Genomic DNA, 20,623 nt, shown 5'->3' on the forward strand with positions numbered 1-20,623 from the left:
ATCTTTTTTTCTTTTAAAAAACTGCTCTTGTACTTTTTCCCCAACTTGTTTTCTTATTTTTCTCTCTCTTGCTCTCTCTCTCTCTCTCTCTCTCTGTCTTTTCCAACACCACACACTCAGGATTCTGTGAGCCATATCTTTTCTCATAACAAAAACTCGTTAATAGATCTATATTGCTAAAAAAAAGACTGATGCAGAGGGGGGGAAAGGCAATTAAAACGAAAAACAAAAAATAGACAAAGGAAAGAGCAACGCTGCCTGGGGCCTGAGAGGGCCTTCCTCATCGCCCCTCATCATCAACCCTCGTGTGCATGGATTCCTGTTGCAAGCAATAACACACTACATTTTTTTGCCTGGATGCATGTTCTTTACAGAAAAAAACTGTTTGAAAAATGGAAAAAAAAGAAGCGGTTCCCGTTAAATGTATATATTAAAGCTGAGCCCTGGGAAGTAACAGAAGGAATCTGAAGTCTTATGGTGCATGGAAGACCCATAATGTGACAGAGCTAATGGCTGAGCCCACCTCTCCTTTTCTCTCTTTTCTTTCCTTTTTTGTCTTTTTCTCCTTTCTTTGTGTTTCCTTTTGTTTTTTCCTCTTGTTCCACACACAGAAAACTATAAGGAGAACCCTGTCCTTGTCCGATATATGCAGGCGGAAGCCGTCACTGTGAAATAAAAGCTTCCCTCACCCTAAACCCCAGTTCAACTCGACCCCTCACTTCGTCTGCTCTCAGCAACGACAGAACAATCACAATAAAGAAAAGCTTCTACAAAAAAAGAAACAGAAAATCCCTCCTCGAGAAAATGTGAAAAACAAAACGTGCAACGCTTGTGGGGAAAAAAAGGACAACCAAACACTCCCAAACTAAAATACCTGTTGGAAAAACTTGTAACAAAAGAGGAAATACAACATACACCCTCCCACCCACAGACTTCCCCATATAAAAGGACTTGAAGATTGTACCCTCTCCCCCGCACTACAGAAGAAGGATCAAGAGAGACTCCAGGAAACAGCAAAAGTGTTTCTTTTTTTGTTTTGGGTGTTTTTTAACTTTGAAATTGAAAGCCACAACTTGCATTGTACTCCATTGCTGTTGGGAAGCTGTAGGTGAGGGGGCGGAAGTCTGGCCCAGGATCGAAGACGCATCAGAGTTTTTTTAGCAGCTATAAGAAGAGCAACAGAAAAACTGTAAGGGGATTGGTAACAAAAGTAACACACGTTAAAGAACAAAATACTATTTAAAGGTTGCATTTTCCTAGCCAGCATGTTTGCATGTGATACTGTAACAGAAAAATATTTAATGTTATATGCAAAAAAAATATATTTTCCTTCCAGACTACAGAAACCTGACAAAACCAATGTATAAATGTAGCCAGCCATGGGCGGAGTACTGGAAGGACAATGCTCTGGTATATGGAGTACTCCAAGAATGCCATTCTAATTGCAGGGAGGTGTAGAGGGACCTCCTGGGATTGGACGAATGCTTTAAGGCCAAAAGGTACCATTCAGACTGGAAGGCTAGTCTTTTGTTTTTCCTGTTGCTGAAGGACAACTGTGCAAAGGGCTGGGTTTGCTCGCTGGTGGGGGAAGAGGAGATGGTGAAGAAAGGAGATCTACTTTTTTGTTCTTTGTGGGGCAGGTGGGGAGGGGTGCCACTCTGGGGGTCCCAGAACTAGGCCTTTAGGGTGATATGCCAAGCTATTGAAGTGGTTGTACTTTTGAACATGAAAAATTGACTTATAAAAAAATAAAAGAACATTCCTATATGTCACCTCAGCCTAGCAGCCAAGCTGGAATAGAGACTCCTTCGAAGAGCAACCCCTCTGCACTGTTGGCATCTGTCTATGTCAGGGTCAAGCAGAAAAGGCGATAACCCATAAAAGTAAGGAGCACAAATAGTTTACCTCGCTCAAGGTGTGCCTACTGGGGTTAGTGGATAGAGGAACCTGAAGACTATGGGTTCAATCAGTGTTGCTGTCTTAAAATCTCACTCACAGGCCTAATAACACAACACAAATATTAAAATAAATTCAAACCAATATCACAACACCACACTATGACCAATGTTTCTGAATTTAAACTTGACCCATCTACCTTATTAGTCACTTGTTCAGTAGGTGCTAGCCCCTTTGGCGGGTTTCCCATTCCCTCCTTCCTCACCTGCTACTTCACCCACAAATCCCCCAAAGATATTTCAATTCCATCACTGGTGCATTGGCTTGTAAGGAAATTGAAAATATTCCAAGAGGCTAGCATTCCTAAAATGCTGGCAGGATAAGTGCAGAATCATGTAGCTCTGCTGAATCCTTGCAGGCCTTTCGTAAGTGCGAGTCTGTCATAAAATAATCGAACGTCTCTAACAAGGCAGAACATGTCTATGCAATGTAAACCAGAGGGATCCTGTAACCAGACGCTTGTGTCAGTTTTGGGAAGCTTTTCTCAGCCCTGCAGCATACGGTCTCTACCAAAGTAATGGTGTAGAAGTCCTCAACAGCTGTTTAATTAAAACATTGTTCCTAGATTTCATTTGTTGTAAGAGATAAGCCATTAGGGGAAATATTTTATGAACATAATTATTATTCTGAGATCCAAGACTCCATGAATGTCAGTTGAACCATTCAGGCTTCCAGTGGTGAGACTGCCTTGCAGGACGTTGTGTGGCATTCTTGTGAGACAACCCTACAATATGTAAGATACAAAGTCTTCTCTTCTGTAAGATTCCCATCAATTAGTAAAATGGCATTGCAGTGATGGGGGACATCCAGGGAGAAGGATTCACATCAGTGAATGAGACAACCTTCTACTGTATAGTGTTCCCTTTAGTTCAGGTCAATTATTTTCGATTGTGGAAAATCACCTTAAAATTACCCCATTGTAAGGTGATTCTCCTCATTTGAAGCTAGCTGACCTCAATAAAAGGGTATAACACTCGGTAGAAGGCTGCTTCACTCAGTGTTAGGTGATTCTCGTAGCACTCAATAGTGGCAGCCTTTCATGGAGAGTGGGCTTCCCTTTTAATGCATGAAACATCTGTTCGTTGAGTGGTGTCACCTTCCCATAATGTAGATGTATTGTCACTGAACGAAGCAGACTTTTAGTATGTGCATTTATCGCAGAGGGAGTGAGACAGCCATGCATTGAGTTGATTCCTTATACACTGAGTAAGGCACATGTCCACTCATTGGAGTTCTGCCGCAGAGGGTGAGACAGCCCTCTTTTTCTTCAAACTACTTTCCATTGCTGACATTTTCTCCCATTGTGTGAAACTAGCTTTCATTGATTGGGGTGGTTATATATTGTGTGAAATGTGCGTGCAATTCCACAAGACTCCATCCCATTGAAAATAGGTACTGTACAAATGCAGGCAATAACATTGCCATGATAAACATTACCTTGTAAGGATTGACATGGCCTACGATTAGGTGATAGTGCTTTTATTCAGTGGACTTCCATTTAATTGAGTGAAACAGAATTTCATTTAAAGGGATACAATCCCAATTAGTGAGCTAGCCGTCTCTTAAGTGAGATGGTATTTTACTGAGTAGATTTCCCTTTAATTGGGTAATTAGAGGCATTATCTTTCAAAGAACAAGGTGGCCATCCCTTGAGTTGAGCCTGTTTGCTAAATGGTGAGAAAGCTGTCCTCTTCAGAAGGGATGCCTTCCAGTGAGAGGTTGCCTTCCATGGCTTTGCATTCCCTTTCATCGACTGCGACACCCTTGCCTTAAGAGGAATGCATTTACAAAGATTAAGACAGCACGCCTTTGAAGTAGAGTGTTTTCATTTGTTCGAGATTCTCTTACAATAGAACTAGCAATCTTCTATTCAGTGGGAACTACTGCCATTTAATATAGTCCTATTTCAAAGAATGAGGCTGCTTTTCACTGAGTGCGCTTCATTTTTAAAGAGTGAGACCGCCCTTTAAAAGTGCTGCATTTCAAAATGCGGGACAGCCCTCCATTTAGATTTCCATTCACAAAACGAGACAGCACTTTATTGATTCATAATCCTTTTTTTCTGGAATGAGCTTCTCTTTTAAGAGAGATGTACCCTTGGACTTCATCATTCTATGGACGAATGTTTCCCACCTCCATCTTATTATCTATGTGATAATGCATTCCAGTTATGAGGATCTTTAGTTTGAGCATTCACTATTTGATCTCCCTATAAGTGAATCCATAGGCGGAAAGAATCAGATGGGCGAGGAACGTGTAGAGGAAGAATGCAGGCCGAAATCATGTGGCATTCAGCATCCCAGCACTGCAGGTCGGTTCCCTAGTGTGTTATTCCATAACACTCTTCTAATAAGATCCACAGCATCACGTGTGGCACGTGCGACATCTGGGCTGCGTCCGCTTCACGCAGGAGGGCCTGTCGGATGCACTTACTCACACTGCACTGCACATGTTTTGCCGCGGCTCGCTCCACTGGGGTCTTGTATGCTTGTTGCCAGTTACTCACATTAGTCTAGCGACACTGCACGGCACACATGCACAGCTCTGTCTGCTCCTAACATGTCAGTTGCAACTAATGGTCCTTTTATATTTCCCTTCTCTTGTTCCCTGCTTGTCCCTTGTCAGTTACACTTAAATAATATGTTGCTTTGTATTTTGTGCTTGATCCCTGTCTCTTCCATTCAGTTAAGGGGCTTCCACATCATGTCAAAGTAGGTCAATGCACATTTGATGCATTTCTCGTAAGTTATTGCTCTGGGGTTACAGGCTCCAGTTTATTTGGCTTGGTAGACTGTAGTGCCTGCTCAGATTACATTTTTTAAGATGTATTGACTGAAAGCGAACATAGTGACAGTGCTGTTTTCTTAAATGCCTTGGTAAAGTGGTTTTACTTGCTGTGGGATGAAAAGATTCAGTAGGGTTTGTTTTTTACATCAGTGCAAATGTAGTTTTTATTCCATGAGTTGTAGGGATGCTGAGGAATATCCCTTTGAAGTACAGTCTGAAGTGCAGAGTTGGTGCTGAGTTTTAGGGATAAGGTTTGTGTATATGTGGTCAGCAGTAGACTAGCCTGGCAGGAACATTTGGCGATTTTCCTGATAAGTCACTGTGTTGGGGCGGAAGTCAGTCAGATGTAAGCTTATGCCTGACAGCCATACACTGACCTAATAGTCTTGTTGGCCTATCAAAAAGGTGGAGATGACAACGATAGATCAGGGTAAACAGCCACATAGGAACCACCACAGTTACAGGACCCCTTTGAGCTTCAATATCTGAATTAAGATGAGGAAAGTGTCTTTGTTTGCACCTCAGTATTACGAGAGAGTGGTGCAGTCTGCATAAGGACTGCTCTTTTACACGCCCTATTTAACACAATTTTAGGATCCTTGACAAACCCCGGTTTATCCATGGTTTCGTCATGGTTGGCCATGGACGACTATAGTTTGTCCGCAAATGTTCTTAGGGAATCCATCCAAGAATTGGAAACTATCTCTTGTACACCCCACTTTACCCTTACTAATTGATGGATCTCTCTATAGCTAACCGCCACTTAACTGCCCTTATTCATCCACTTTTAAACGGACAATTAATTCTCATCAGATGCTGCCTCATCACAATTGACTAAGCATCTACCCCCTAAGAGTGCCTGGCTGTCTAGCAGCCTAAGGTGTCCTTATTATGTATTCCTGTGGCCTCACCATCCGACCAGTAACCCCTCTTTGCGCCGCTACAACTAACCTTGCTTTATCATGAAGGTTTGGCAAATTCCTAATAGCCTTCAAGACACCAGGAGAGGATCCTTAAACCCAGCAGAAACTCACAAGTCGTTCACATTCTCAGAAATCCTTCATCCTTGAATGGCTCTCCATGACTCTCCTCACTCCCCTGCAAAACATGCACACAATACACCATCATCATACACACGCAACCCACACAACTGGATCCCTCACACAGAATACACGCATACACGCACAGATCTCTTCATGCCGCACACTCGCAAATCTATCTTAAAATGTCTATGATAGGGAGTTGCACTGTTATCCCTGAAACGCAGGTCCTTAAATTAACAGTACAGCCCTGGCTCTTGGCGGAATCTGGCCTCAAGTACGAAAACGGAGGAGCTCTCCTTTAAAGAATTGGGGAAATGAACAGCCCTCTAATGTTGTTGCTGTCTTCTCCATCTGCTCATCTCGTTTCCCACCCAGCTGCCATACATCGCCTTCAGTTATCCTGTCTTCATTTTCCCTTATTATCACGAGCATTAGATCACTGCAGGCCACCAATGGATGCCCCAAAAACTCCCATTAACCTTGGCAACTGCCGTGGAGCAGCAGAACAACGTAGATTGACTCAAATTAATCTTGACGGTCAAGCAAAACAAATTAGGTCATATACGACCTTTCTATGAAATATAACTGAGTTCTTTTGCTTGAAGCCCCCCAATTGAAAGGCTGTACACATTTCCCCCAAATAAAGACTCCACAATCTTCACCCTGTCGGTACGTTGATTTCCCTTCCTTCTGATTCCCAACGCACCCTTCTATAACAGTAGTTTTCTGGTTCGTTCACAATAAATTCTTCTTACGTAGCCCAGCACTTGTCCTACTCCTTGCCCACAAAGGCATATAAATAACCCATTTGGTTTGCATTTAATACGTGTATCCAATTGCAATGGCCTAGACATCACAACAGAGACAAACTTCACTTGATGGATGCCACATAGCTGTCTTTGCTCAAAGGTTTGGTAAATGATCAGGAAACTGAACTTACAACAGCAACTCTCACCACAATAATTGTCCAATGGTGTACAATGTTTGTGTCCAGCTTTTGCACACTTTCTTTTTGCCATTTTTCCTCAGTACTAGAAAAGATTGCAGCTCTTTAGCTAACTGGATTTCTCTGATGCTAGGACTATGGATCTGCTCTCTTGAGTTTTGATTTGGGGTGTGCTGGTGGGGCTGAGTATTGAAGGGGAATAAGGAAGGGTGTGCAAAAGTAAAGCCATTTCATGAGTTCAGCCACTTCAACCGAAGCCTGTTATGCACCCACGGTAGTCTTTTACCAAAGGGAAGTTCAAAGCAATTCCTGTATGCAACTCTTCCTATGCAAATCTATGGCACCCCACCCACTTCCCCTGTAATAGACACATTTGGTCACTGAGAACAACCTCTTGGTCATTGAGGAACACCGGCTGATGCCAGCCTCATCATGGCTCTATTGTAGTTGGTTATGCTGCAAACTCTAGGGAGCAGGGTGCCTGACATGCGACTGGAGTGGCCCTGCCAGGTGGGGAAATGAGCGCTTCACGCACTGGCACATTCTAATCGTGCAAGACAAACGAGCGCAGGACCGGGATTGAAATGTAGGTCAAGAATTCCGATTTCCTGGACAGGCAAGCACCTTTAAAGGGTCAGTAGTGATTTCAATAGACAATGACATGTAATATGTCTGACTGTGTCCCATCCCTGCAGGCCTTACAGACTAGGTGGTCTGTTGTGAAAAATCCAGACTTACCTAAAGGCTAATGTATCACTCGGGCATGTTGAGGTGGAAGCCCCAAAATGCCTGCAGGTTTCCATGAGGTCAAAATGCACTCAGTGTGCTGAGTTAGTATCTGCTCCACCCTAAACCCACCAGTGAACCAAACCCCTAGAGCTCAGTCCTGAAATCGAGGGGGCATGGGTGTTGTTTTTTAGGAGTGGGTAATAGAATGGAATGCATCATCAGTCATATTGACTGTCTACTTTGCTTTCTCTCTTTGTTTTCACTTGCTCTCTGTCTCTCTTTATCTATCTCTCTTTGGCACGATTACAGAGTTAGAAATATTTTGATAGACTGGTTAAGTGTTGTTTTCTCTCCCTCCCAACGCTCCCATTCCTCTATGCTTACACCCTTCCAGTTGAGCCTGAACTCTCTTAGATGAGAGTACGCGCTACTTGCCTTGCCTTTGGGGACACTGAGCATTCAGTCTTTTGGTGGACCCATCACATACATATACCCGACTCTGGCATACCCATCCCATACATATACCTGACTCATAGACATGGCATGAGTGAGATGCAAGAAAGTGTTGAGGGGGCAACCTCCAAATGGTGCAAAGTAGCCAGGGGGGCCAGTGACCTCAGAGTGGAAATGTGGTGTTGTCTGTGTACAGTGTATCCATGAACAAATGTACACAAGCAGAACAGTTCTCATTGATGTTTCCATCCCTCTTTTCCTCTATCCCTGTAACACCACCTCAGTCTACCCAAGAGCTTGACATTCGCCTAGACAGCCCATGTCCAGAATGGCCACCCACCTCAAAGATTGCAAGCTACGGCAGCTAGTATGAGGGGGAATGGATCAGGCAGTTGCATCTACTGAGATCCATTAAACCTATCATGGATAAGGGGCCAGGCATATGTGCTTCCTCTTGGATGCCAGGAGAAATAGTAAGAGGTGTGTCACAAACATGCACAGGCTATATCCACAGACCTGGGGACAGCCATGGTGTCTAGAATGAGGCAGAGAGCTTGTTGTGAGCAGGGCTTGATGTCCCAGGCAGTTTGAGCACGTTTTCCTGGAAATCATTTTGAACACAATGTCATGGTCTGCTCTGCCATTGGAAGGGGCATCAGATAGACACTGGCAATCCTAACTTGATTTGAAGGTATACATCTCGAAACTCTGTCTGTTTCTACCCTATAAGAATCATTTAACCACCAGGTCCTAGTGGTGGATAGGTATTTCAAGAAAGCAGTAGAGTGTCCGACTGCAGACCATTTCTAAAAGGCCCGTAAGGGTGGGGATAGAGTCGGCCGTAATGCAATGTGCCCTGGCATCTGACTGAATCTGCACTAATCCTACGAATCTTTCATGGGCACTGACTTGTATGGATATCTCACAAGTTTCTAGTATGCCAGTTCACCATTGAAGCAAGTGACCCCCTCAAAGGTCTTCCATCAAAACTTGTTGAAAAAGCTTTGTCAATGTATTGATAGTAAGTATATCCTCTCAACCTTTCCAACATTGATTTGGCACTATATAAACTACTCATGTTATTCTTAAGAATAAGACACATGAAGTGCCTGTTAGTATTTCCACTGAAAATCCTATGCAGTATTGGAATTTTCAGCCATGCTTCATATTTTGTGGTAGTAATGGGAATCCCATAGGTGAAACACATCCTGCGGTTTGACATACAAGTGCCACACAGTTCCCAGTGTCCCTTTGTAAACTAAACCAGATTATGTGCTGCTGATTGGGCACATTTCTCCTGTTTCAAAATGGCTTCTGTTGCGGATTAAGAATCTTGAAAGTTTGTTTACCGGTCCTGGCCACTGCCCCCTCTCTCGAAGCAGGTAAATCAAGATCTTATGTTCTTGAACCATTTCCTTCAATTTGTCGTAAGGGATGGTTCTTCCTACAAAGGAGCCCATACTCTCCCCGAGGTCCCCTGTGTGGGTCTCTCTGGATATAGCTGTGCATGTCTGCTGGATACCATTATTCAAATCCCATCTCAACATGGAACTTCAATGATTTGTAAAATAAAGTCCCAAGATCCTCCTTCTGCATGCTGAGCAAAACCATGGGGGTACCCTAAAAAAAACCTCCTTGAAATGTGCACGCTGGACAACACTTAACCTTTGTCTCTTTCATAGAAACTTTTACTCTGAGATAATTATGCATTTTGGAATCTTTTTGTCCTTTGTGATGGGGTTTCCTGTGTTCAGCATGCTTGTGTGGTTCAGTCCTTCCCCCTCTTTATTGAAAAAACATTCATTCTGAGTGAAAATGCGAACAAAGGGAAATTCCGACCGTTTTCCATTGTATTCTTACTGTCATCGTTTCACAATGAAATGTGTGCGTATATCTGTGTGTGTGTATGTGTGTGTGTATATCACTATACATAAGCGGGCAGTATAGTATGACAATCATTCTCACTGTTGAGTGTAGCATTTCACAAAAGGCATGTCCCTCAGGGTGGCAATGCCTATGTGCATCGCTAAGACTGACATTCATACTACCTTGCCCACTGCCCATATTCTCTTTATGCAAATTGTCTGGGAACGGTGATAATGTTTGACAATTCATTGTTATAGTAGCCCACTATTGTTTGGAGGAAATGTATTTTCACTGATTTGGGATGCGTGTGTGTATGTGTGTGTGTGTGTGTGTTCAAACACACCTATATACACACACATTTACACATACACATGCTGCAAATAAAGCTTATGAAGCTTGCCTTTGACTTTTTATTTTCAATCCCAGTGCGCTGTAGTGGGCACTGCAACTGCCTAGATGCCAATTGTAGAGGTAATACTACCATATTCGCAAGTAACCTGGTTTAGGCCCTTTGCTCTCCATTGGTAAGGATTCCCGGACTGCCCAGCAGAAATGAAGATCCTCTCCATGCCTGGCTAGATGGGACAATTTTCGTCTGTTGTAACATGGCTGAAACATATTGTTTATATGCCAAAAACCTTTTCCTGAAAAATATAGGCCTGGTCTGTTATACCATTGAGCAGCCCAGGAGCATGGGACCGGAACCAAGACCTGAACCACTCAATTAATCCTAGAGTAAGGTAAAAGGAGAAACAAACTGAACTTCTACTTTAGTCGCAAAGTACACACAGGTCGACTAACATTTCAGCCCTTCTGCATTGTTTGCAGTTGCAAGTGCCTAGCAAATGCAACTGTGGCCTGCCCCAACATCTCTGCCTTTTGCCTCACTGTCCACCGTGAGAGGTGACATTGCCCTATACATCCTATCTCAATGCCTGTCAATGAAGATCAAAGCATGTCAAACATTTTGTTTCAACCCAATGCCTACCAATAAAGATCAAAGTGTGTACCTTCTATGCCCAATCCCACTTCTCATAAGGAAGACCCTTGCCAAACCTTTCCCACCATTACCTGTGCCTGCCAGTGGGGATTATAGCGTGTGATCATCCATTCTATCTATCAAAATGCCAGATAAAATGGATGTAAAGCTGTACCCCTTTCTCGTTCAACACAGTGCCTGGCAGTGCAGCTCAAGGCCTCTATACCTTTCACACAGAGCTGCAATATATGCCAATGAAGATCAAATTCTGTAGCTCTCTCTCATTTGGCCAATTTATGACATTTGAGATCAAAGTAAGTAATCCCTTTCTCAGTCAAGTTGCTCCTGGTCATAGAGATCTACCTTTTAAGCTCCATCAGGTTATTGCCTGCTCTTGGAAAGCAAACACTTTCACCTCATTCAGCCTTGATACATAGCAACAAACATGCACACAATCCTGCTATGCCTTTACATATCCAGACATTTAGCCTGATCCATTCATGATATTCAATTGATATAAAGATCTACCCATGTTCCTGTCATACCTTCAATAGAATCCCAATAAATACTGGGATACAGTTATGTCTTCATATATCATGAAATGTACCCAATATGTATCTATCAAAGAATGTATCCCTAATTCAACCAGCCACTCTATATTAGTATTCCAAACCCAGCCATGGATTTCGTTGTACATCAAGAAATGGGTTCACTATCTAGTCACACCTTCCAGTGGATATCTTGACAAATGGCCTAATCCGTTTGTTTCTTCAAAATGATGTCATGATAAATACTCTAATCTATCCATAACTTCCAATGAATATTAAGACAAGTTCCTCTGATTAGCTGAACTCTTCTTATATCAAGATATGTACCTTCAATCCATGTACCTCTTTGTATATTTCTGAAGCAATGTATGCCATATCGAGTGATGCATTTCAGGAGATATCAAAACCCACACCCTTATGTAGTCATGGCTTCTAATATCAACTTGTGTTTACCAATCCATCCACATATTTGCATAGAAAGACATGTACAACCACTCGGGTATGTATGGCATAGCAAGACAAGGCTGATGCAGCCATGCTTCCCAAAGATTATCCATATTAGACCATGAGACAGATACCCTCAATAGGACCAATGGGTTAACAATATTCTATTATGGTAAAAACAAAGCATTGTTCAAAGAATATGAAGTTATGTCTTTCTTTGGCTTTTTCGCATATCCCAAATGCAGTAATGCTTTTGTATTAAGACTTGCACCTATGTATCCAGTCATGCCTTCTATTTGCTATCAAGACATGAAACCCTGATCCAGTCATGCCTTTCATTGGATTTTAAGGAATGTATCCAAGAGCCAGCCATTCCTGCCACTAAATATCAAGACAGAGATCACGGACATATAGTTATAATGCATTCCTAAGTATATCAAGCCTAGGCCCCCACCCACCAATGAACATTAATAGATATCAAGTCTTATGTCCCATTGCCAGTCCATGGAGATGAATTGGTCTTGCCTCCAGGAATCCACAAGAGGAGCATAGTGATTAATTGTTTCCCATTGAAGGAGACTTTGAACGTTTTATATAGGGGGGGGGACACAAAGGTCAATGATTTCACCTATCGTTGGGCTTCAGCTAAGCAGTTGTTTTGCCACTCCTGCTCACTCGGACTATTGCAGCAAATATGTTTTGTGCAAAATGTGCTTCTAGGTACCCTTATACCAAGGTCTGTTGCCCTTTGGGCAAATGCCAGGAGACGGATTTGTAAATTATATAACAGCAATGCACTGTAGCCCAAGAGCCTTGTTGATTTTGCACAGGCCCACTGTTTCACACTCATATGTTGGAAAAAGGTTTTGCGTCCGAGCAGTTCAGACGGGTACTGCATTCTCTTCGTCTCACATTGAGACTCTTTACTGTTAACTCTGTAGCCCCACAACTGTCTCTGTTGTCGAGAAAGTGGTGACATAAATGGGAGGGGCTTTCCATGGGATCCATTGGCACCCACCTATTGAATATTCTTTGTCATGCAATGTACGTTTTGTAGAGGGTCAGGGAGAGCCTCCTGCCATCAACTGCCAGCTGCAATATTCGCCTTCCAGAGTTGAGGTTTCCCTGATTCTTTCCTTGTGCTGTTTGTGCTACAAACCCAATGTGTGATGGTTCTCACATGCTTCCTTGTACGATTCCCCAATGTTGCAGCCTGTTGGTTAAACGCATGATAAAGGAGGCAAATTCCAGTGTAAATGCCCATTGCTGCAATCTCTTAATTGTCCTTCAACCCAAATGTCCTTTGAGAGCAGGGAGTTAGCAAACCTCCCTGGGACTCCATCTTTGAATGATGCCACATTTTCTGTGGGAATAGAAATGGCCAGATGTTACAATGTGGTGTACTCACCTTTAGGAAATAGAAAGTGAGCATTACCTGACTTAGCTTAACTCTGTCCTGGGTGCAGGTGGGTCCTGTCAGCTTTTCATGTAGGGTATTCTTAATGGAGTTATCAGGAAAAAACGATAGTGAACGGTTTGTAGCATTTCTAGTTCTAGGGTCCTTTCCTAGTTGTGTCTTAATTTATTTTAATTTTAAAAAATGTCTAAGTCACAAACAAGATAATAGGTTCTTTGGATCACTCTACAAGTACACATAAAAAACAACTTGCAATACAGTTTACTGCACTGAACATAATTCAACGATTTAACAGATAAGCACATCTAAGATTCTAGAGATGTAAATAGCCAAGTTTATTTTCTGAAGCTAGGTAGGTTGGAGTTGCCCTCAACTCTGCTTCTGGGAATTGGTTCCTTATGGTAACTGCGTTTCCAGATAATCAACATGTTATGCTTTTTTTGTTTTTTACACTCTTACCTTTGCTATGTGAATCCTTTCACCCCCCAGATCCCTTCACTCTGAGAGTTTGAGATTGTGTGCCTGGTAAGGAGATGTTGACTAGTGTATAGCAATACGGGTTTAACAATGCACTTAAAACTGAATGTGATTACTTAGCTTTGGTGTAATAAATCGAAGCTTCCAGCCCCAACAGACCTTTCCGGCCACAGAGTCCAACATCACCCACAGACAAGCAAGTGAAGATTGAGGCCACTTGCCATAACCCAGCCTCGGTAGCACCAAGGTTTGAATAATGTACTTACAATTATACAATAGCTTGAGTGAACTCGTTTTTCAAAAAAGAATAAAAGTTTTCTGCCCACGCAATATTTTTAATGTACTAGTTCAAAAGCAATTTGGGTATTGCTTAAAAAGCTTCTTAGAATCAGCTAAACATACCAACCTGATCAACTCATGAATCTTCTTGGGAGACTTTTCCAAACAGAAACGGAGCAGAGGAGCAGGCCCTAAACCAGTTGCACCAGAGGTATTTTTTAAAAAGGATTTAATATCTGCTTATTTCTCATGAATGTATATTCCTAGTTCACCTGGATGAGAGTTGTCCTAACAAAAGTAGTTTTCAGTGTAGTCTGTTAAGGCGTTGATAACATGGTCTTGGCTGAATACACTACTGCAAGCTGTATTCCATAGAGCAAAGTTAGCTGGACATGTTCATTTCTACACCTCCCCCCACACACGTATGCATTTACATACAGAGAGCAACATTGTCTATACATACACTAAAGTAGTCTTCACTCAGTGCATGTGAAGGCATGAATATTAAACAAATAGCTATGCCTACCGTCCAAGCATCGGTGTGTCGCGTTAGCTCTCTTTTATTCATATATACATTCATGTAGTCAGTGAGCTTTTTCTGCCCTCAGACATTCAACCGCAGGAATTGATGCATCTCTCATACGATCTTGACAAAAGAAATAGTAGACTGCTCCAATCAGTTAGCCATGCATATTAATGTACTTGTCTGCCATGTCTAAGCATTGTATACTAATAAATCAGGATGCTATCACACACAGTCTGGGCATTGGGAAACCATTTATTTTGCAAGATTCCCAGTCTACTGCCTTCCCTGTCAGAAGGTTCACATCTGGCAAGGATCTTCTTAGATGAAGTCCAGATGCAGTACGCCCAATTGAGTTTCAGCATTTGACCCAGAACATAAAAGCATGGTAAAGCATTATGTACTTGGTTGTGTTTTTAAAATACAAATTCCCATGAAAGGGTTAAACGCCCTCATACTGCAGCACTACTCATATTTGCCTATAAATGTAGATGTGATGAACCAAACCAGCTTTTCTTCCACTGCAACAGGGTACGAGAGGAAACAAACATATGTCTCACAATCCTCTCCTCTGAGGTTTTATAGACAGGTGTTAGTGTCGGGTCACTTTAAAATGTTACAATGCACATCTGTTTTTTTCAAGGCACCATAGAGACTCTGCCAAGACAGTCATGTCTGCAAATAGAACACCACACACACCTTTAGTCTGAGGCATCCAGATGTGGTGGGACACACTAACTCTGTAATGAGACATCCAGGTCACCACACAGATAGAGGACAATTTCAGAAAGGCACACTCTTTGACCAATACGTTAGGCATGGTCAGATACAAAACACTTGCCTGTGTAGACAGTTAAGATTGGAAAGCAACACAAACACAACTGTCTCAAGAAGGCCAGGGCTGCACATTAACACAAACCTCTCCAAAGAGAACAACACAAGGATCAGCACTGAAACATGGCTAGCTCAAGATAAGGGGTCTGATACAGAAACACGCTTCTTTCAAGAGAGCCAGGTTTGGTCAGGTACAGAGACCCACAATTCCTTCCAAAAGCAAGGAGGTTAATCCAACACAGAGCGCCCACCTATCAAGCAATTCAGTTGCGTCCCAATGCATAGATGTGGTCAGACTCACCTGCAAGGGACTAGACAATTTAAGATATATTCAGGACATTATGACTGAATCCACCCTTTCCAGCAGTCTTTTACTTTGTGAAGCAACAGAGCTTTACTCTGTATACACAGTTTAGAGAGCTATACAACCAGCAAGCATGAGTGCAGGTACTCTGCACATATGTATTTCAAAGGCGGCGAGATACAATGAAAACATCTTTCAGTTCTCTGTCTTAGTTTCCCTATGTCAGCTGAACAAAACAAACTTGGTGCTTGATCCCATTGCGCTGTTCCTGGACCCCTCTCAGGACATACCCTAAACAAACCACATAGAGTTCCCCAAGCAGGAACATTCTCACCGTGTCATATTCTCCAACTCAGATGTTAAATAGAAGACGTGCACTAAATAGACATCGACCATACAGCTATCGCTTAACCGAACTCTAAGAGACAGTTATTTAGATGCTCTCAGTGTAATAGTTCAGGCAATAGCCATAAGGTGACTTTTAACTCAGAGAGTTAAAGGTAACAGCGAGACTCCCTGCTCTCATCGATAAGAATGAAACACACAGCCGCCATAGATAGCAAGGAGACTTACACTCATATCAAATGTAGCCTCAGCAGCACTCTTAAGTAACAATAAGGCTTGGCGCCTTCATAGGTAACACAGATCCACAGCCATCACATGCCACATTGAAGTGTACATTTCCCATAGGTAATGCTAAGTCTCACAGTTTACTGGCATTACTGAGACGGACACCTGCTGTAGGAAGAAATGTATATCACAGCTTTCACAGACAATCCTAAAACGTGCAGCCCCCGTAAGTGGAAAGCAGACGCCCAGGCCACATAGCTTGCAGTTACATTAACATTCCCCATAGATTGCATTGAGACTCACAGTCCCCATAGTTAACAGCGTGACTAATAGCCCTCATTGGTAACACCAAGTCTGTGCGCGCCCTGAGGTAACACGTACAGCTCCAATAGGTAACGCTGATGTTTGCTGCCCACTTTATAATATTGAAACTCAGCACCATAGGTAACAATAGAACTCAGTGTCAGTGCTTCTGCAAGTATCACTGAGAATCACATCTGGCACAGGTAAATGTAAGACTTCCAACTGCCATAGTTAACAAGGACTTTACTTGCAACCATTTCATTTTATAATAATACTAAGACTCACACCACCGTAGGTAACAATGAAACTCACAACCTCTAAAGGTAACACAAAGTCACAGCACAGGTGTGTAACACTGTGCATTACAGTTCCCTTTGATAACGCTGAGACCATGGTCCCCATGGGTAGTAATGCAATAAAGGCCCTGCAAAATAAATAGACTCTCACAGTCCCCATGGTGGCTTACAGCCCCTATAAATAATGTTGAAGCTCTTTACTCCCTTAGGTAAGGCCCAAGACTCGGAAGTTCCCATAGGTAACATTGGGACCTTCAGCACACGTTGTAACAATAAGATTCACAACTCCCATAGGTAATCAGGAAAGTTACAACCCCTATAGTACCACTGAGACTCTCTGGAGTAACAACCTGGTTGTGCAATATGGTACCAATAGAATGATGCTCTAGGTTGAAAGTAAAGCGTTACTATAAAAGTATCTATTTTTTTTAAATTTGCCATTAACCACTGAGATCTACATTCTATGTGATATTGATCAGTATTCGTAGTGTATGAGAGGCCCCTCTACACAGACCACTCTCTGTGATATCGAACTCTGGGTGTGTGTGTGTGTGTGTGTGTGTGTATGTGCGCGCATAGCTCCTGCACAAGCCTTCTCTTGGTACCTTCCATTTGAATTGTCCACTCATCTGCTAAATTAGAGTAACTCACATATCCGACCCCCCCTAAACTAGTCACTTCTTTCAGCTGATGAACAGACTTAGCCAATGCATGAGGGGTCCAAAGGGTATTCCAAGGGTGCTTTGGATAGATCCCTTATGGAGAAATCGGTGCTTTGGTGTAGCAAAAGAACTCCCAGTCAAGCGATAACAAATACATGAAAGAGACAAGTACTTGCAAACTTGCAGATATATACACCTAGAAGTCTGCCACAGGGCACGCTGTACACAGTTTGTTCCAGCCCCTCATTGCCCTCACAGTGGTGAGGTCCTATTGAACAAGCTAAGAGACTATCTCCCAACTCATTGAGGCTCTTGTCTGCGATCTGCCACCAGCCTCTTTTCAGCTGGTATTTCACAATGAATCTTTTCCTGAGGTTAACACATGCATCCTTATCTGTCGTCACATTACGTCTTGGGCAGGCTCTTCTGTGAGTCCTATTGGAATCACTAGAAAGGGTGCTCAGCTGCAGGCCATTTGTCAGGAGAAGTTCTGAAACCTTATTAAGATCTGAAGCTTCCCTGACCTACCCAACCTGACGGATCAACATCCCAAAGAACAGCAGAGTGCATCAAGTAGCATGTGCTCCATCCTAGGCAGTCCTCCCTAGACGACCCCTAAATATTGGGACTTTCAACCCTCAGGTCCATTAATGAAGATGGTGAAAAAATCATTTTACCTACCTTATCTCCACCTCTGTGGATGCCATCACATCTTCCTTCAATTCCTACCATTTAAGCTTCTTCTTGACTACTAGAAATGTGCAATGCCGAGACCCACTGATGAAGTAACAGCTGCCCCTGCAATCATCCCCACACGAACCCCCTTCTGTAATCCTCTGTGAGGCTCTGTATTTCCTTCCCTGAAAACTGCTTCTCCCTGGTGAAGCCATCTTTCCACTTCCCTGGCACTATGGCCAAACTCATACTCTGAAGAATGGAAACAGCTTTTAGATCCCATCCTTGTCTTCTCAGGCCTTTCGTCCTCTATATGGAATCTGGCTCTATGTTCCCTCACCCATCCTACTCATTCTTTTGCCCCCTTTCACCTCTCTTCCCCCAAAATCATAAAGACAGACATGCCCAATAGTTACTGAAGACACTCCAAACTGGAACTCCCATTATCCATTCAGCATTGCGCATAACCCCTTTCTGCTTAACACTGTGTTTGTCTTCAGCTTAACCCTCTACCTTGGTATGGTATATTGAGATTAGCCTCACAAACCGAAAGGTTGGTGGACAGGAACAAAAGTTGTTTTGTGGGAATGTTCCAATAAAGAAGTCTACCAAACGTAAGCTAGGCAAGAAAACAATGGACTGTCCCACTCCAAACACACAGAGAAAGGAGGTAGAAGCCTCTGTCAATAATCTGCCGTTCTTCTTTCAAGGAGCATATGGCAGTTTCAATGCTTCAGGCGCAGAGCAGGTTTCCAGAATCAGAAATACATCAATGCAGGAGTTCCTTAGGGTAGCGTTCCCCTCTATTGCTAAGGATGCTCTTCTTGGAACAGGAAAAATGCCAACTTCAGTAAAGTATCATTTGATAAACAAGGGGTTGAGAAACAGAGGGGTGGCAAAGAGAAACTGTGTCAGGGATCTACAACCTTTAGCACTCCAGATGTTATTCACTACTACTCCCCTCAGCCCTAGCCAGCATAGTCAATGGTGAGGTATCTTGGGAATCAAGGTCCAAAACATTGGGCGACTTCAAGGTTGTAGACCTCGGATGTATGAGAAGAGCATGTGTTTTTACTACTAAACGCATTCTACCCTTTTTTCTTCATTGAGAAGGGGGTAAAGATGAGTTCAGTTTCTTTTCCATTTTGGCACTGCTTGAGTCCAGAGCCTGTTGAGCTTGGTCATAACCAGTACAGATCATACCTTAAAAAGCTAGAGCAGATTAGAACTTGAACAGAACCAGAACAAAACCCTCTGCTTTGATGTGGCATCACTCCTGGCTCTCTTGTATCTTGTCTTGGATTCTGTTATGGCCTGCGTAGATAGGTTCTGGCTCTGTCCTAGCCTGCTTCCGTTTTCAGCACTGTTCTAGTTTTCCTTCAGTTTCGAATTGAGGCATGTTTTAGTAGAGCTCTCTGGCTGCCCACCTAGTATCACCCTGATCTCAGAAGAGGATGCGAAGCATTAAGCCGAATCTAGTCTCTGATCTGTGTGCCACAACCTCTCTGCTCCTATTGTAGTGTGCTGACGTGTGCACACATTGCCAGCCCCTGTCCACCTGCAAACAATGGTGCTAAACATGGGGGCCATCTCCAAACCCATATTCTTACCTCATGCAAAAGGGTTGCAGTGTCAAGCGTTGGGAGGCCAATTCATTTTACCTCACTGGAAGGGACATCATTTGAGTTACAAAAAAGATGAATGTGTGATCAAACTCCTGTTCCTCTGTTTTTTTCTTTGTTTTTTTTCTCCTTTTGGTAGGGATGGTGCAGGAGGCCCGCGTTTCTTCCTGAATATGTTTCATTTACCCACCTCTTGTTACAATTCTGTTATGTCCCGCTGTTATAAAATGTTTATTTCTGAAAGGCCTGTTCTTCCTGATATATGAATGTGATCTGATTACAAATGTGGAAGTTTAGAATTGCAGGAAACACTGTATGCATGATCTGACATGCAGGGAGTTACAGCATGAAATAAACTTTTCTTTTATAATTTAAACCTTTGGGTTTCACCGGAGGTCCTGTGTCTTTTCTTTCTGCACAACACACCTTAACGAAGAAAGGAGGGCAGAAATGTGATGCACAGGATCGAGTAACACATGAATGAGTGATATGAAAAAGATAGGACTGTGAAGGGCAAGACACCTGCTTATTTACAGGGCGAAGTAAGAATAGTTCATTGTCTGCAAAGTTACTTCTGCGAACATGTTAACACCATTTCCCTCCACCTTCATGAAGTTGCCTGCAATATGTAAAACATGTCTGACATACTGTCAAGGTAATTCACTACATTATTGCATTTTAGGCCTCAACAATGTGTCTATTCTTGTTTATTCACATATACAACAATGAGTGAAGATATACAGAGCTAAAACAGAAGGTCGTGATAGAGGCTTTTAAATCCAGGGGTGCTCATAAGAATCTCAAGTAAATATCACAACATAATGAAGGAGAGAGTACAGAGACGGCTTATCCATGAGTAATTGAAAAGATTACGAATATACAAGAAAGGAATGGAGAAAAGCTTAATTTA

General features: G+C 42.6%; 1 protein-coding gene across 2 annotated transcripts in view; it reads left to right on the plus strand.

Moving 5' to 3' along the window:
• The window catches only part of LOC138452892 (voltage-gated potassium channel KCNC1-like), a 1,227,882-nt gene extending 1,207,793 nt beyond the window's left edge, over window positions 1-20,089 (plus strand). The window contains exon 5 of one of the 2 annotated variants that reach the window (XM_069605242.1): window positions 121-20,089. In XM_069605242.1, coding sequence (XP_069461343.1) covers window positions 121-149 — 29 coding nt within the window. In that variant the 3' untranslated portion in view covers window positions 150-20,089. The remainder of the gene's footprint in view (window positions 1-120) is intronic. The other variant, XM_069605241.1, reaches the window with a different exon arrangement.
• The last annotated feature ends 534 nt before the right edge of the window (window positions 20,090-20,623 follow it).

The sequence above is a fragment of the Ambystoma mexicanum genome, chromosome 1p, assembly GCF_040938575.1.
Source record: "Ambystoma mexicanum isolate Mex_15411 chromosome 1p, UKY_AmexF1_1, whole genome shotgun sequence".
Lineage (NCBI taxonomy): Eukaryota > Metazoa > Chordata > Amphibia > Caudata > Ambystomatidae > Ambystoma > Ambystoma mexicanum.